General features: G+C 34.3%; 1 protein-coding gene across 3 annotated transcripts; it reads left to right on the top strand.

Moving 5' to 3' along the window:
* The first annotated feature begins 1,156 nt into the window (after nt 1-1,156).
* LOC135083333 (uncharacterized) lies at nt 1,157-12,161 on the top strand. 3 transcript variants are annotated; one of them, XM_063978068.1, is made up of 2 exons: nt 1,157-1,472; nt 9,476-12,161. In XM_063978068.1, exon 2 carries the CDS (start codon nt 9,574-9,576, stop codon nt 11,389-11,391), a length of 1,818 nt encoding a protein of 605 aa, XP_063834138.1. In that variant the 5' UTR covers nt 1,157-1,472; nt 9,476-9,573; the 3' UTR covers nt 11,392-12,161. The 3 variants fall into 3 exon arrangements, with proteins under 3 accessions (XP_063834138.1, XP_063834137.1, XP_063834136.1); XM_063978067.1 differs by having other exon boundaries at nt 1,157-2,655; XM_063978066.1 differs by having other exon boundaries at nt 1,157-2,965.
* The last annotated feature ends 1,080 nt before the right edge of the window (nt 12,162-13,241 follow it).

Below are 13,241 nucleotides of genomic sequence, written 5' to 3'. Positions count from 1 at the left end.
TCTAATTTTTTGTAGCATACAATGTTGAAAAAACTGGTGAAGTGCGAGTCAGACTCGCACCCGAGGGTTCCGTACAAATTGGTAAGTAAGAATCAATTTGTCTCCTTGAATCAGTTTAAGTTTGTGATCGCAATTTGTTTTTGTGATGGAAAAGCAAACTAACGATTTTCGAATGTTTTTCTTACTTCTGCAGTAAACCTTCCTTCTTACCATCATTCTAGTTCTAAATTAATTCTAAATCTACGGGAAGTAGGTAGATGCCCTATCATCTATAGGTTTTGCAAGTAAGTAAGTAAGTAGTAGAAAAAGTACGAAGGGTCTTCTAAAACAAAATACCTAATCCTCGTACCTACGTGGTAGGGCAAAACTAAGTCATCACGGTCATGAAATAAAAAGAACAACAAAGTGATTATATCTACATAATTTGTAAAGATTCCGTTTTTCCTTTTGTGCGAAACCATAAAAATAGTTGGAAGCAATGATATTATATAAAAACAAAAGTTCTATAATATCATTGGTTGGAAGCTTATCAAAAATGATAACATTGACCGATGCATCGTAAAACAATAGTTTGCTTCTTTGTTATCTATTCCTAGATAATTCAGGTTAATGATCTTATATCAATGAGTTTTTGTAATTTTATTTCAGTGTCTCATTTGTACTATAACTTTGGGCATTTATTGCAATTGAAAACTTAGATTATGTTTAAATAAATACGTTGTAAATATTGTTTTTAGAGTATGTCTTGATAAAAGAAAACAATTGCTAGCGCGAAATTTTATCTCAAACTTTGTTTGAAGATCTTTCTCATAAAATAAGCGTGGAGCTGTTTTGGGTAAAAGTTCGTTTCAGTCAATAGACGTTTACTGGCTTCCCCAAGGATTTCCATCCCACAACGACCGATCTTGCCGCTGTCGTTTGTTGTACCTACCCACGTATATCTTTATCGAGTCAAATTACTGTTTACGTCACAGAAAAATATCGACTTTATTTGTTTAACTTACTGTCATTATTTTTAGATATTATCAAACTTTATTCTACCAGAAATAATAACCATGCAATTTAATATGGCGAAATCATGGTACTCCATGACGGAAACATTCACAGTATCGGTTCGATCATTTGTCGTTCATTCTTTCTTTGACATTTACTGACAGTGACAGTGTGTGTGTGATCAAAACAAAAATGACTGGATATCGTAATATTATAAGATTTAACTACACAAATTCAAAAGTTGAATTCTATACCATCCTTGCAAAGACAAGCTTTAAAAAGTTCGACCATAATTACTACAGTGCCATTAAGGAAAATCTACTGCAAGTTCAAGATGAAAATAAATCTGACAAACCTACAACTTCACGCGCGAGCGAGACAAAAAAATCGTTGTACGACAACGAATACGAACTGTATAAGGACAGGGAGGCCCTGATTTTGATTAAGAAAAGAGAAAACCCAAATGATCCCGTATTAAGGTATTTACCATTGGAAGATTCTTTCGATGCTCTTATTACGATTCACTTGATGGTTGGCCATAACAATACGAATGAATTTCTGAAATTGGTAAAAGAAAAGTACGCGGTCCCTGAATGCTACGTAGATTTTATTCTAATTGCGTGTAACGTATGTTGTAATAAAAAAAAGAAAGAGGAACGTGAACGAAAGTCAATAAAAGAATTGAATGTACCAAATGATAACAAACAAGAACAAAAAGATGATCACGACAATGTTAGTACTGATCAGTACAATAAGGATGTGAGAGTCGAAATTTGTGACATGACGTTATATCGAATAGATGGCAACTTCAAGTTCCTATTAATATACGTCGATATAAACACGTCTTTCACTTTACTCCGGCCATTGCTACTGCGGTGTGTTCAAGAAATTGCCACTGAGATGCTTAATATATTCTCAGGTTTTGGGCCACCTAAAAACTTATATGTTCATGATAACGACCAATCTCTTTTTAATGAAGTTTTATCATTCATTTACAATAATTTTTGCCCGGAGAGTAGCATGCCTGATATAAAGATTTTCCACATGAACTTGAACAGCAGTGTCATATTAAATATGCTCTCCTCGTGGATGTTATCGACAGGTCACAAAAATTGGGGTATAGCCTGCCATTTGTTCCAGTGGCATTTGAATAATACGGTAAAAGGGATTTATATTTCTAAATTATGTTCGGTTGAAAGAAGATCAAACGTTGCTCGAAAAACGCCTTATTTAAGCGTGTTCCAGAATTCCATTCCATTCCAAACTGATGTTCAGAAAGAGTCAGTAAAGAGAAAGCGGAAAAGAACCGATATCGTTATGTGGGATGATATAAATGCAAAAAAGAATGAACAAGAAAATGTCAGCGAAGACGATATCAATGAATGGTACAAGGGGAAACCGGCAGTAGTGGAAAGTTATGATATTACTATTATAGAAGAAGATGACGACGATTCAAATAATATCTGCTGTGTGTGTGATCGTCAGATACTCAAAATAGCCACTTGTCAACAATGCAGACGAAATATACACGCGTTTTGTGGAGAGAAGCCAAAACATTATGAAAATTCTAAATTATTATGCTTTTTGTGTTGTAAAAAGCAAGCATCTTTACTTCTTTGAAAATGTCCCAAATTGGTTGAAAGACATGGAGTACCGAGTAAGGCATGTATCTTCTCGCTCGCACTCGCATGTTTTGGCGGAAATGTGTCCCTTTCTACAATATTGTTTGTTTGACAACTTAAAACGTCGTTCATTCATTCATTCAAACATAAATGATGGTTGTTTTGATTAATATTTTGTATTAAGAATAGAGTTTTAATTGTTTTATTAACTTAATTTGGTTGTAAAGTTAATTATACCACAAGAGTTATTACTAATACTAAAGTTAACGTGGAAAGTGTGACAAAGTGAAATTTCTCCAAACAGAAGTTTTTAGGTTATGTTGTGCACTGAAAAATTTCTGTTGACACAGGTACCTATTTCTGTTTTTATTATTTGTCAATTAAGTATCCACAGTTTAAATTATTACAGTGACATGCAATATAATTTATATTTAAAATACTTACTTTTTGATACCTTTACTCATTATTTTTGCTCTCTCACTGTTCAATAGAAAATCTTAAGTTTACCATAACCATAAATTATGGTATTATGGTCCATAATACCCGTGGCTAAACAATAATCGTTTCTTTGTTTGTTAATGAATGCGACAATTATAGGTTTTGATTGCAATTTCTACAAAAACATATTACATTGTCAAAATCTAAAGTATGCAAACCCTTGCAGTTAAGTTTACTCTCCGACCTTTCTGTATTTGCTTATACATTTCTGGGCAATGTTAGGCTGGTTTTAGTGTCACGCGGACTGTCAGTGCGGATCGCTCCGCACAGCCGATCTGTATGAACTGCTTGGGAGCGGAGCAGTTCCTCCGGACCGCATTACTCTAAAACGCTCCCTAGAAGTTCATACAGATTGGCCGTGCGGAGCGGGTCCACACCGGACGGTCTGCGTGACACTAAAACCAGCCTTACAGTGAAGTGCAGTCAGTGTTCTAGTAGTTCATAATACGCTTAACACTAACTCTGCCAGCCTAAGGCATGGGAGGGTGTTTTTGAGACGTCAAATGTCAGCGAGACTTTCAGATTTATGCTCTGACATGTTATAATATGTCAATGTCACGCCTCCCAGTTGCTCCCATACCTCGGGCATTGACTGATTTAAGTACTATCTATAAACAATTAACTGTTCAGTATTTTAATTAATAATTAAGCATTTCACTGCGGGGTCATTCTATGGTTACCTAAAATGACTTGAATCACTGTAAAAATGTGCACATACTGAAGAAAAAACTATTTATTTCTTCATAGTACGATAACATGGAAAATTAACATGTACCATAGATGATGGTCACTTTAGCCCAAGAGGGCAACGTTGGCTCTAAACAAGAAAGTATTTAATTTCCCACTTCTTTCAATCCCGCATGGAATTTTGTTTTGTATGAAAATTAAAATAATTAAAATGAAGATATCAATTTTCTGACTTCACCATACCATTTATATGACCATGTTAACATGGGCTAGTGTCGGCTCATATACCCATTTACCTAACACCCTGTAGATATTATTTACAAAGAAGCGCTTACATAAACTAGACACTTACTTACGATTTTTGCACTTACTGAAATTGAATAATATCATAGGGTTGAAATAATTGAAATGTTAATTTTACTCTTATATTATATTTTTTTTACTTGAACAATAAGTTATTTGATATTTTTCATAGATTAAGACTGTATTCAAGCATTTTTAGATAAATAACCTGACTGAAATGGCAATGCCAGATTTTGTATGGAAGGTGGCGTCTTTTTTTTTTCGCGCGGCCATCGACCAAACTTTGTTTTTTGATTACAAAATAGTGTAATAAACCAAACTTACTATGGCATATATACCTCTAAACTCAGTCTGAACTGAGTTACGAGCATTAGAAGTTTGATGATTTTCATACTAGATTTGCTTTTTGCGCGCAAGTAAAATATTGCGCTATTTTTTTATTGCGCTGATTCTGCTTCACACTGATGTCTGGAGCCTTTAATGGATGGTATTGTTTGTTCACACATACAATGTCACTATTTTGTTGCAATTTCTTACAAAACTTGCGCGCAAAAAGCAAATCTAGTATGAAAATCATCAAACTTCTAATGCTCGTAACTCAGTTCAGACTGAGTTTAGAGGTATACATGTCGTAGTAAGTTTGGTTTATTATACTATTTTGTAATCAAAAAACAAGGTTTGGTCGATGGCCTCGCGAAAAAAAAAAGACGCCAATTTCCGGCATTGTCTTTTGGAGGGTAGGGAAGTACCTACTGATTACTTGTTATGGATCATTTATCATTAATTGTATGTTAGTTGATTAGTCAAACTTTTGATAACTTTGGAAGGAATTATTATTAGCCTTTCAACAATTTTTAAGTAATTTTAGCTATTCACTCTTATAAAATAAAAGATTAATAATTGGGAGTTACAATGTTAAATTTTGTTTAAATGTATCAGTTATTTATGCGAATACTGCTCCCTGACTGAGTTTACTATAGTTTATTATAATATCAGCCTACTTAAATAATAAACATATTTTTAAAAACCAATTTCATTGTTTTTATTTCTGTAGGTCATGAAAGTTATAAATTGTATTAAAAATAAGTTTTATCATTTTTAATTACATTTGCAAAAACAAAAAGTATTATAAAATATTAAATTTAATTTATAATTTACAAAATTGCAAAAATTATAATTATACATTATACAGGGTGGCCAAAACAGTGAGGTCTAAAAGAAAAATTTAGATTCCTTACATCAAGGTGTACCTAAATCACCCCCATGTATATAATACGATTGTGCTTAGTTTAGGAGATAGAGTTAATTTTGTGATATTTTAAAATTTTGTGACCTTTGACTTTTTCCAGATTTCTTTTTTTCGACAGATTTGTTATTAATTGCAGATGTTTGAAAAAAATAATCACCTTCCTATCTTTGATTCAAGATACAAAAGTTTTGCTCGAAACATTTAAATTATGCTTTTATCAGAACACTATCAAATTTTCAACTTAAAAGTTTAAGTAAAAAATAGAACTTCCATAGGTCCAAAACCATTTTAAAAACTGCGCCGTTTCCTGAACATTCATAATAATACAAAAAAACATGTACTTAATGGGCAACTATTTCCTGTAATCGGCCCACTAAAGTGGTAAGTCGGAGATTCCGTTACATGTTTTTGACTTTCTTAGAGTGAATTAATATTGGGAATCCTCTAAGTTTACATTACGTAGAACAGATTTAGAGCAGTAACTGGACAGAACATGTTTTTATTCTCAACGAGGAAGCTCTTGCCCTTCATCACACCTGGTGGAAACTGATGATTAGGCTGAAGGTGGAAGGGAACATCAACTACAGAGGAACTATGGCTTCCTACCTCCAAATGCCGGAATACAGTAATGCTATTAACATTATTGTTATAGTGACAGACTTAGGAAAATAGAGTTGCAGGCCAGGCAGACTTAGATCAAACCCTACCACCAACCAAACCGAGCAGAAAATTTCACCTCCACTGGGAATCAAATCCGGGACCTCTGAAGCTTACCTCTTACCACTTGAAGACAGGCATTTGTTACATTTTACTATTACCCTTGAAATACCTACTACAGTGAGAAGAAGAAGGAGGGATATTTGGTTTATGTTCATTAAAACTTACTTAAAATAACAATGTGTTCCGGAATTTGGAGGTAGGAAGCCATAGTTCCTTAGTAGTTGAAGTTCCCTTCCACCTTCAGCCTAATCATCAGTTTTCGCCAGGTGTGATGAAGGGCAAGAGCTTCCTCGTTGAGAATAAAACCATGTTCTGTCCAGTTACTGCTCTAAATCTGTTCTACGTAATGTAAACTTAGATGATTCCTAATATTAATTCGCTCTAAGAAAGTCAAAAACATGTAACGGAATCTCCGACTTACCACTTTAGTGGACCGATTACAGGAAATAGTGGCCCATTAAGTACATGTTTTTTGTATTATTTTGAATGTTCAGGAAACGGCGCAGTTTTTAAAATGGTTTTGGACCTATGGAAGTTCTTTTTTTTACTTAAACTTTTAAGTTGAAGATAGTGTTCTGATAAAAGCATAATTTTAATGTTTCTAGCAAAACTTTTGTATCTTGAATCAAAGATAGGAAGGTGATTATTTTTTTAAACATCTGCAATTAATAACACATCTGTCGAAAAAAGAAATCTGAAAAAAGTCAACCCAAAAAAAAGATAAAAATGTTTAAAGCCTACTAGGTCACAAAATTTGAAAATATCACAAAATTAACTCTATCTCCTAAACGATGCACAATCGTATTACATACATGGGGGTGATTTAGGTACACCTCGATGTAAGGAATCTAAATTTTTCTTTTAGACCTCACTGTTTTGGCCACCCTGTATAAATAACATTTTAATGAGTACCTACAATATAGTTCCATAGTTCCTGCTTCCTGTAATTCGATGCTATGTTATTAATAAACATTTCTATACAGGGTGTTAGGTAAATGGGTATATGAGCTGACACTAGCCCATGTTAACATGGCCATATAAATGGTATGGTAAAGTCAGAAAGATATATATCTTTTTTTTAATTTTCATATAAAATAAACTTTTAAAATTAAAATGAAGATTTAAATTTTCTGACATCACCATACCATTTTATATGCCCATGTTAACATGGGCTAGTGTCAGCTCATATTTACCTAACATCCTGTATAAGGTTTCACCAAAAATGCCATCATCTTGTTAACTTACATTCACATCAGGCAGGTACAGTCAGCGTCAAATAATAGGGATGTTTCCTGGGTCAAAAAGCAAGAGTTTTAATGAGTCCGTCAGTTAACTTATCAAAAAATACTCTACACGTATTTTTCACTTTTTCAAACTAATGAAAATGTAAAGAGATAAAGCGCGCCAAAGTTCATAAGAAGAGGCCCGTGACGTCAATGAGTGCATAAAAGTGCCGCACTTTGTGACGTCGCGCGGAACTTCAACGCACCATAACTATGTAATTATTTGTTAGATTGACAAATAAAAATATGTCCAATATTTTTTGATATTAAACATGACGGACTAAAATATTTTTTTTTAGGAAACTAGCCTATTGTGACATCCAAAGTAGCCAATAAGTTCGCAACACGTCTTTGTTGCAATTGGAATAAGGTTGTGTTTTCATCTTTTTGGCCACTTTGGGTGTCACGATATTTCACGTGTATCTGTACTAGCTGTCCGCCCGCGTGGATTTTTTTCTGTCACAGGAAAACATTATCGCTCGGGTCCCTGTTTCAAAAACCGGTATAAAAACTATCTTATGTCCTTTCCCGGGACTCAAACTATATGCCAACATGAAAATCGGTTCAGTGGTTTAGGCGTGAAAGCAAGACAGACAGACAGAGCTACTTTCGTAATTATAATATTAGTATAGATGGGTCATTCCATGACAAATGTTACCAAGGGTTAAAAACTAAATATGTTCTTTTCGCATTAAATCTGATGAATTTTGAAAGTAAACATTCCAAATTATAATGTGCAACAAAAAAAATCTGCAAGAAACAAGTAATTTTTAAGTTATTAGTCTTCAAAGTCTATACTTAGGTCAACTGTCTGAATGATCATTTTCTCTCTAATTATTGGTAATACGATTAAAAAAAAACTATCAATCTGTGAAACGTTTTGCCACTATATGATTTGAGGGTATTTATCATAGTATTGGTAGATAGCGCCATAGTCCCAAAAAAATTGATAATCATCAAGTTTTAAGTGTGTTTTCTTGTTACTTCGGCGATGTAACACCCGAAACAAAAAAACAGGTATTTGTTTTATTATTGTACCTTACACATGGGTTAGGATAACAATATTTGGTAAAAGTAAGGTCATGGTAGTAATGATTTCAAATACTAACTAATATCTGAGCATGATACTAATTTAGTATGTTTCTTTCTTGATTAAAAACTGTAACACCCGAAACGTTTCGGGTATTACATTTTTATTAATATGTCGATAATGTGTGTATATTGCTTGGAGAAGTCAAAAAGTATTACTGTGAGTGTCCTTCGACCTCTTACTAGCGCTGACGTCGGAAAAGGAGTCATATTTCTCTATTTAAGATATTTGTGAAATGTCGACTTAACACTAAAATTAAGGTATTGCTAAAAAGTCTCTATGTTTGACATTTCCATTAAATATCGTAATTAGAAATTAAAGTAATGCTATTTCAAGCCAAAAACAATAGAAAAAGCTATATTCTGAGGAAAAATTAAACTTGAACTTTGTATATTTTTTAAGAAAAGGTGCTTCGTAATGTCAAACCAGAATTCGCTCTATTTGTGTTTATTTGTTGTACTCCTTATTTTGTAGTACCTGGAGACTAATAAAACACCGATTTTATCGATAAAACGCGTTGCATTTTCGTACTCGTAACACCCGAAACAGAACCATTGTAACACCCGAAACAAAGAAAAAAATTATAAAAAAATAGTAAAACGTTTTATGTAACAGTGATTGTATGTTACATGGTTTGCAAATTTCATACTTTAGAAGTCCTGTAAGTTTTAGGTATGATTCCTTAAGAAAATTCGCTAAATTTCGAGTAAATGCAGCAACAGTCAGAACATAGAGGCAAAATCTCGTAACGCCCGAAACGCACACTTTTCGACTCATATTTTCGTTATCCTACATTCTAAGCTGCACAAACTTTATTATTTAGATAAAACACCTAAAAACGGACAGATTAAGGCACTAATATTATTAAAATACTATTTCAAAATACAAGAAATTGTTGAATATGTGTGTACGAACGTAACACCCGAAACGATGGAATGACCCAGATATAGATTTAGCTTGATGTGCTGTCGTCTATTAGTATTCCAAAATTCTGTCGGAGATTCTTTTAATCCTTTTCATTTGTCTACAGATCCAGAGAAGATTTTTAAACAACGAAAGAGGAATTCTAAATCCAACTGGAAATGTGCCTAAATAAGGCTTTTATCTACTAGACGCATAAATGGCAAAATGGCATCTTCATCTAATGAATGCAATGAAGCAGAAATTGACGTTGACAAATTCAGAGAAGACTTCTGTGATACTATCAGCAAACTCCCCGGTTGTATGCGTCACAGGGAATATGAAAAAGTTGTTAGAAAATTACAGTTGCCCAGCTACAGAGGCGAAGAAAAGGAAAAGTTTGATGTTACACATAAAAGAGGAAAACTATATTTAATTGATAAATGCAGCCAATTAAATGCACCGAAAAGAAAACACCTGTCAGTAGAAGATATGTTTCAAATTATCTACGAAGCCCATTTCCATGTCGATGTCAACGGACATCTTGATCTAATACAAATGCGAGAACTGATTGCGTATACACATCCAAATTTTGTGATACCAGCTGAAGCTATAGATTGGGTTGTAAATAATTGTAAAGTTTGTACACCACAAAATAGTGACTCCAAAGAAATAGTATCAAATAATTTCAAAACAGGCCATAAACACGATTTTGACAGAAACCAATATGTCCATTATAAAGTTTTAGTATCCATTTGTGACATGTCAAAAGAGAGTGTTAGGGATAGTCCTTTTAAATATGTTTTGATATACAAAGATGCAGGTTACAATAGGTCACATACTTTTATTTTGTTAAGACCGCTAATTGATAATAGCACTTTTGAAGTAGCTTCGGAATTAGCGAAAATATTTTTTACTTTTGGCCCACCGAGAAAAATTCTTGTTAACAAAGGTGAAGGTGAATACTTTGACCGTGTAAAATGTAATTTGAGCAAATTATGTGGAGAATGTGATGTGATTATAGGAGTATGTCCTGAGAGGGCGACGGCAAAAACTGATAAATATGTTGTTGAAAAAATTTTACAATGGGAGAAGGAGATGGGAAGTTCCGAATGGGCTCTCGGTTGTCACATTGTTCAATGGAAACTAAACCAGAAACGAAAGGGATTGGAATCACCGTATGAAAAGATGTTTAGTGTAACATGCGAGAAAGGTAAACAAAAAAAGTCAACAACAAGTCCAGAAATAATTTATATTGAAGAGGACAAAAACGACAATCACTTGGATTCCCTTTCTGCTGTCGACGCCCCACCTGTTACTGGAGCTAAAAGTAATTTGGAGAATGAAGTTGCGTCACAAGATAATATTGCAAGACGCGATTCCAATTTGATAAGTATAGATCAAGTTGAATCGTTAGAATCTACTGAAGATGAAGATGATCAGAATCAACATCAGCATTCTCAAAAAGTTTTGTCCTCTGATGGACATAAGTCTAAAACAGCAATTACTTCAAATTCCATTGAAGAGGAAATTTCATCATGTCATATTCAGAATCAATATGCCCCAAACCCTACTACTTCAAATTCCATTGAAGATGCAATTTCATCGTTTCATATTCCGAATCAACACCCTCAAGAGGTTCAAAAAGTTATGCCCTCCGACGAACATGACACAAATACAGCTAATACTTCAAATTTCATTGAAACAGCGATAGTAGCCGACGAAAATTGTTCCATCATAGTTAAGGAGGAATCAGAAAATTTACAGTTAAATACTAAACTGACTAAAGATCTAGTAAGAAGTATTTGCGATGATTTCAACATTGTTTTATATCCAAGCGACAGAGATATTGCTACGGATGCAGAGGTTCAAGAGAAACAGAATAATAATTATGAAAATAACAAACTTTGTAAGGTGTGCCAAATTGTAATATTAAAATATTTTGTGTGCGTCAGATGCAAGGAATATGTTCATTTATATTGCGCAGTGCAACGTAGAACCGCTGAAGAGTCTCAAGTGATTTGTTTTTTGTGTGCAAGTTTGTAGTGTACACCCTGGACTACAGACTTTTACTCGGCTGATAGTTTGGTCGGTTTACAATTTTTATGAGGAGTCGGCCGACACCAAATCGGTGCAGTTTGTAAACTTCCATAAATGTTCATACTGATTAACAGCCCGAACAAACTATCGGCCGACAAAAAGGCGGTACCAACTTTCAACCTTACTAAAAATTGTAAGATAAAGAGTTTTGTCATGTTGTCGTTCGGTTTGTTGACTTCGTCATCCAGTCAGCGTCAAATAGTTCGTGGCACCCAAAGTGGTCTTAAAGTTGACAATACAAACTTTTTATTCCGATTGTAACAAAGACATGCGGTGCAAACGTTTTGGCTATTTTGGATGTCATGAACTATTTGACGCTGACTTTACGTAGCTGTAAGAATAATGTTAAAATGCGCTTAGTAATGTTATGAAAGCAATTGTGATAATATTTTAAATATTCGTATTCCTAATGCTGACTTCTGGCAAGTTTGTTTTCGGTGTAACTTAAGGCATTCTATGTACAGTCGACCTCGACAGCACATAGACTAGGTAAATTGTTCCATTATAGGTTTTTAATACAACTGCATAAGATTCTGCATGTGTTTAGGTTGATGTGCCGTCGACTTTACATAATTATTATTTAAGTGTAGATAAGATGTAATTTCTTCTTCCCTTCCGAAGTAAGGAAGACAGTGTATTTGGCTGTTAAGTTAAAACTTTGTAAAATCCTACTACTATAAAATTTGTAAATAAAATAATTGTCTATTTTATAAAGATTCATTGTTTTCATTTCTTAATTAATTTCATTTTTAATTTTTTTTCAGAGAATTACTAATGACCTGTAAGTTTCGTGCCTGCCTATTCCTACCTATTTTGTAACTCCGATTAATCTTAGGCCTGATTTTTCAATCGTCAGATATCTTTTAACTGAAGAATAAACTTGAAATTTTGATATTATTTCCCATAATGAAGCTGTCAATGTTTGGCAGTTTCTTCTGTTAAAAGTTATCCGACGATTGAAAAATCAACCCTTAGAAAAGTTAGTTCGTTTCGCCGTGGGAAGTAATATTACTTCAACGTGGGCAGCCTGTCTAGTGGTACGGACGACAGCAAATCAAGCTTATCTCCGCCAGCTCTTACCTAGTTGTAATAGGTGATATTTTGCAACGAAATTGTATTACCCGATGTGCTGGCTACTACATAGCTGGTCTGCTAACTCACGCATTGCGTATTGGAGAACCCGTCGACATAAATTGTTCTGCTATCGGTTTTCCACGTCGGTTAACTTGGTCGCAGCCCTTGCTGAAATGCCTTACTGGTTGGCTCTACCAAGATATACATTTCGGTACTGTGGTAACTTATCAGTAATTATGACATCAATATTTCTGTCATTCCCAATGACATTATAAAGGACGTAGAACTTATGAATCCGGAAAGGGATCGTAACCGTATCAACTCGAGGCGGTCAGTATTCTTTGTATGAAACTCCATATTTTATACTGCAACGCATACCTACTTGTCCGCACCGTAATAAACGCTTCGCCTCGCGGTTGACAGTGGGCGAAAGGCGATGACAGCTCTCGAATGGCGATGACAGCATTGACAGCTCGCGAAAGGCGAGCGATACGGTCATAGATATGGATACGGTGTTCATAAGTCTGCTATGCCCAACCCAGTGCTTTGTAAACAATCCTTACAAACTGAATTTCACGAAGGCGAAGCCGCCACCAAAAGCTAGATAAAACACTCGTATTTCTGTTCAACAGCATGTCTAGTTGCACATAATTAGTTATGTAGAGTGTGTGCCTACCCTCTATGGATACGCTAATGGCATAAATTACCCCATTATCGCATTC

This window comes from Ostrinia nubilalis, chromosome 23 (genome assembly GCF_963855985.1).
Source record: "Ostrinia nubilalis chromosome 23, ilOstNubi1.1, whole genome shotgun sequence".
Taxonomy (NCBI): domain Eukaryota; kingdom Metazoa; phylum Arthropoda; class Insecta; order Lepidoptera; family Crambidae; genus Ostrinia; species Ostrinia nubilalis.
The sequence above is the reverse complement of the archived record's forward strand: the minus strand, read 5'-3'. Positions and strand labels throughout refer to the sequence as shown.